Below are 4,716 nucleotides of genomic sequence, written 5' to 3' on the forward strand. Positions count from 1 at the left end.
TATAATTGTTTTAACAATATACTGATTTAAGTTAATTTCTTTACAGCGCATCGAAAGGGAAGCAACGTACAGTTATCAAACATTAACAGTGCCAGAAGACGATGCTGCTAATGTTATTTACATAAACGGGACATTAATTCACCGATCAGAAGAAGAGATCCCGAAATCTGCAAAAGTTTTTGCTGAGAAGGTCGAATATCCATTGCGATCTATGAACATTTCAGAGCTAGCGAAAGTCAGTTCTGGTTTATCTTCTTGCTGCTTATTGGTGCGAAGACCTCGACATATTCGCAGTATTTAATTAACATTATCAGCAAATTACAAAATAGTCATGGTAGTTGAGCTTTGCGAGCTTTCTTAATTCCTTAAAGATAAAAGTTGAATACAAAGCTGGAAACTACTACCAAAAACATAAAAGGATGTGTGCTAGAACAGTTAAGTTTACGAAGATTTAAATTTCAAATCAAAATCATAAAAGTTCAATGACGTTTTGAAAACATTTCATCAAGAGATTGATGCTGCCAATAAATGTTTAAAAGAAGATGAATCGTAGATGATAATATATTCGTGATTAGTCTTTTAATAAAATAATCGAATAGAGTAATATATATATGAATATTTGGCAGTTTTATTATATTGGAACGGGGGTTACTGGGCGCATACATGGGTTGTTACTTGTCAAGCGACCCCAGCAGAAAATATTGTTTTTAAATGGGGCTCATATTAGGCTAATTTGTAATCCTATTCGATAGAATTTGACACATCTAGTCATAGCCATAAAAAATGTGGTAGGGAATGCATGCTCAGAGATCAAAGTTTCGGCATTTCCACACCCACTGAGAAAAAATTGTGATGTTAAAATAACGTTGTGCCTACAGTATTGTACCCTACTATAAATTTAGTGATAGTTACAACGTTATTGATTACGATTGCAAGAGATTTTAGTAAGGGGAATACCATATTGTAGAATTAACCAAAAGTTTAGTAACTCATACTGACACATTCCCTGCTCATTCAAATATAATAAAAACGTGACTGTGACCAAAATATTTCGTCCATTTCTATAAATAAAATTGTTCCAGAAATTCCAATTATTGCAGCGAAATAGTTAAAATATTGTAGTAATTTGAACCACAATTACACTCAGAGAAATTTATAGTTACTGTTACACAAAATGTGGTGAAATACGATTTCAACGTGAAACTTTTATCATTTTCACGTATTGAATATTGTTTATTATACATTGTGGCGAATGACATGAACGAGGGGCATAGGTTTCCGGCCCGCAGCGATCGAACGATCACTCATCACCCTCGCCTGATCGTTCAGGCGGAGCCGTTCGAGCAACTCAGAAATTTCCCGGTTTCGGTTACGAGACACGAAGTTGGGCGCCAGGCCTCCCCGGAGACCAAAGAAACACACTCTCAGCTCTCAACAATATCAAAAACGCAAAACTCTCGATCAAAACTCAAAATACTAGGCTCGAACGATCTCCGCTTCGACGATCGTCGCGGCGCGGCCGGCTAGCACAGAGCGCATGCGCCAGTTTCGGAGAGGACGGGGTAAGACCAGACTACGGGAATGGGAAAACTCAAAGAATTGCGAGAAAATATCAACTCGGTGAAATTTGGAAAAATTCAGCTCAAAAAATCAAAAACGGAAATTAAGAAAATTAGCAGATTTATTTGAATTAGAAAGGTAAATTACCGAACAATTTAGACCACGGATAACAGATAGTTACAAAAGAAACGACGAGGTTCAAGCCAGGGGTCACTCCAAAGAAAATCAAATCAGAACCGAGACAGTTCGAAAGTACAGCGGTTCACAATAAACTCGATCGGGCAAAGCGAAAAAGATCCACGTCTACTCGCCGCCGAGAAAGACAAAAGGCGAGAAAAGTCCAAATCGGGAAACTCAAAAAACAAATTTGGCTTAAATAAAAAAGAAACGATCGCTAAGGCTGAAGTTTTATTCATAAAGACAATAATATGCCCTCGCTTACATGGACTGCCGGAATTAACGTTATGCGAGAAAATGCTACTCTGAATTAATTACGCGACATAATCTCGACGCTTCTCGAATTCTACATTATACAACTTTAACCTCTTAGGCACGACGCGCCACTATAGTGGCTTTCGCGGATGTCATCTTTCAGAACGACACGCCACTATAGTGGCTTATACGTAGTTCGCGTCAGATTCTGTCGTCCGGAGAACTAGCCTCACGCAGAATTCAGCCGTACCTAAAAGGTTAATCACGAAAGATTACTCGAAGGACAAGTCGCAAAGTTAATCTCAAACCCAAACTCGAAAATAACGATTATAACCGGAAGACAATTGGGTTTTCCGGGAGAGAAAATGGGTCGCGGACATGGACGACCACGCGGCCGCCGCGCGGCTTTTCTGCATCCGAACCCGAGGTAAAGACAATAGACAATCCTATGACTTGAATTCTGGCGGCGACAAAAAGACTAAATTCTCTGCTACACTAAGAACTTCCTACACACTAAGAAAATCCTCTCGCCGAAAACCAAAACCTTTCACAAATTTTCGCGAGAGACGATCAATCTAACAAGGAAGGTACCTGAGGTGTCCCCCTCCGATTTTGTTCATTTTTAAATATGTTGTAGAGGACTAAAATCTAAGGGACCCGTGTTCTTTTTTTATCGGCGGATAAACACTTTAAGGACGTCAAAACAGGCTTCAAGGTTTGCCGTGTAAGGGGGTGAGTTGGCTGTTTCATATAGAAGCACTCGACCGATTTCATGAAACAACCGTCAAAATGTAGCGAATGAAGAATTATGAAACATGCATTTGGAATTTGTCGAAAAAAATTCATTTTTAAAGAGTGAGCCACCCCTTTGAATACTTCTTTTACCCCTTACGCGAGCAGTAATTGTTCTATCCAAATGAAACTTTTTTTGTATTGTTCTGGTCTATAAATTAACCTAATTTCATTTGGATAGAACAATTACTGCTCGCGTAAGGGGTAAAAGAAGTATTCAAAGGGGTGGCTCACTCTTTAAAAATGAATTTTTTTCGCCAAATTCCAAATGCATGTTTCATAATTCTTCATTCCCTGCAATTTGACGGTTGTTTCATGAAAATCGGTCGAGTGCTTCTATGTGAAACAGCCAACTGACCCCCTTGCACGGCCAACCTTGAAGCCTGATTACACCCCCTAAAAGTGTTTATCCGCCGATAAAAAGAAAATATGGGTCCCTTAGATTTTAGTCCTCTACAACATATTTAAAAATGAACAAAATCGGAAGGGGACACCTCAGGTACCTTTTTTGTTAGATTGATCGTCTCTCGCGAAAATTTGTGAAAGGTTTTGGTTTTCGGCGAGAGGCGTGGATCCGGTTGGTCTGACGGTCGCAGGCAGAGAAGACCGGAGCTTTCCGTGCGCTGTCCTAAGTAGGGATTCGGCTGGCCAGTTCGAATCCTAATCGGCGCCGTTAATTAGAATTAAAAGATACTTATAAAGAAACAACCATGGGCGAAAAGTTGAGGAGTCATGACACGGCCAAAATTTATCACGTCATAACATTAAAATTGTTGTGATGCTACAGTTTCAACAAAACCGATAGATAACATTCGCGTGGCTTTCTTGCACATGATACAGATAATTGTTAGTACATAAAACCCGTTACTGTTTTTAGTTTATGTTACAATGCCGTTATGCTCCACGGTTTCAAATGCTCCAAATCCAACTCAAGAAGACATCATAGACTTATGATACATGGACTCGCTATATATTCTCCTATCGTTTGCCCGTCGAAAAATATGTGAGTGAGAGGGAACTGCTTGAGGATCCTTCTGTCTCAATCTAACTGTGCACGCATTGGAAATAAAATGAAAGCGCCATTGCGGTAACTTTGTCAATAATGTTGCATGTTGCAGCGACGTTACAGTGATATTATCAGTGGATGGGAGCATCTCTTGCTTAATAGATAAGTAGTAGGAGCAACCAGGGCCGTCGTGACATTTCGCGGGGCCGAGTTAACAAATTTTGCGGGGCCTGAATACACATTCAAATCCTACACTTAAATTTTACAACGNGTTACTTCACTTTCTATTGACAGAATAGCCAGAGATGAAAATCTCTTTTGGCTTATCGATGATCGCAGATAATTTTTTATTAGTTTCAACCGCAAAAAACTACGTTCTGCTGAAGCCACGGTTACTGGCGTCGTTAACATAATTTGTAATGCGATTAATAAATTTGGATATGCTTCCGAGAGATTGTTCTTTACAATGTATTTCATCGAATCTAAAGCCGAATAATTGGTTTGTGTTATTGACCGGAACATCTTAATTTCTTCAAACATTTCAGTTCCATCTAAATCTCCTTCCAAACGTAAGCGAAGATCTTGACAACACTTTAATAAATATTCATCATCTAAATTCACAATCTCATTCATGTATAGAAAACCAAAAATATTTTGGTGATTTGCATGTAATTCAAATCTAGTTTTAAAGGATACTAACGCAGTATCTATTATTTTTCAAAAGTAATGTACACGGAAGTATTCTTTGTCGCTGATCGTCGATGATTCATCCTGTCCTTCATTATCGAATAATTTCCGTTTTTTGCCCCTGTATGATGATTTGAAACCTGGTGTTCTGTCCATTTCCTTTGTAACTTGAAGTTGCGAAGTTCTCGTTGACAGACTTCCAAAAATCGGGATATCATTTCTATTTTTTAAAGCAGTTT

The 4,716-nt window shown here is 38.7% G+C and overlaps 1 protein-coding gene across 1 annotated transcript; it reads left to right on the forward strand.

Moving 5' to 3' along the window:
* Positions 1 to 44: 44 nt before the first annotated feature.
* On the forward strand, positions 45 to 4,054 carry LOC111674181 (N(G),N(G)-dimethylarginine dimethylaminohydrolase 1-like; the record flags this gene model as incomplete). The annotated part of the gene is given in 2 exon segments (XM_023433580.1): positions 45 to 190; positions 3,662 to 4,054. Coding segments are annotated over 2 exon segments (215 nt in total), but the record flags the coding sequence as incomplete, so codon positions are not given.
* Positions 4,055 to 4,716: the final 662 nt, after the last annotated feature.

Source organism: Orussus abietinus, unplaced genomic scaffold (genome assembly GCF_000612105.2).
Source record: "Orussus abietinus isolate OABI.00-Male unplaced genomic scaffold, Oabi_2.0 scaffold836, whole genome shotgun sequence".
In the NCBI taxonomy this organism is placed as follows: domain Eukaryota; kingdom Metazoa; phylum Arthropoda; class Insecta; order Hymenoptera; family Orussidae; genus Orussus; species Orussus abietinus.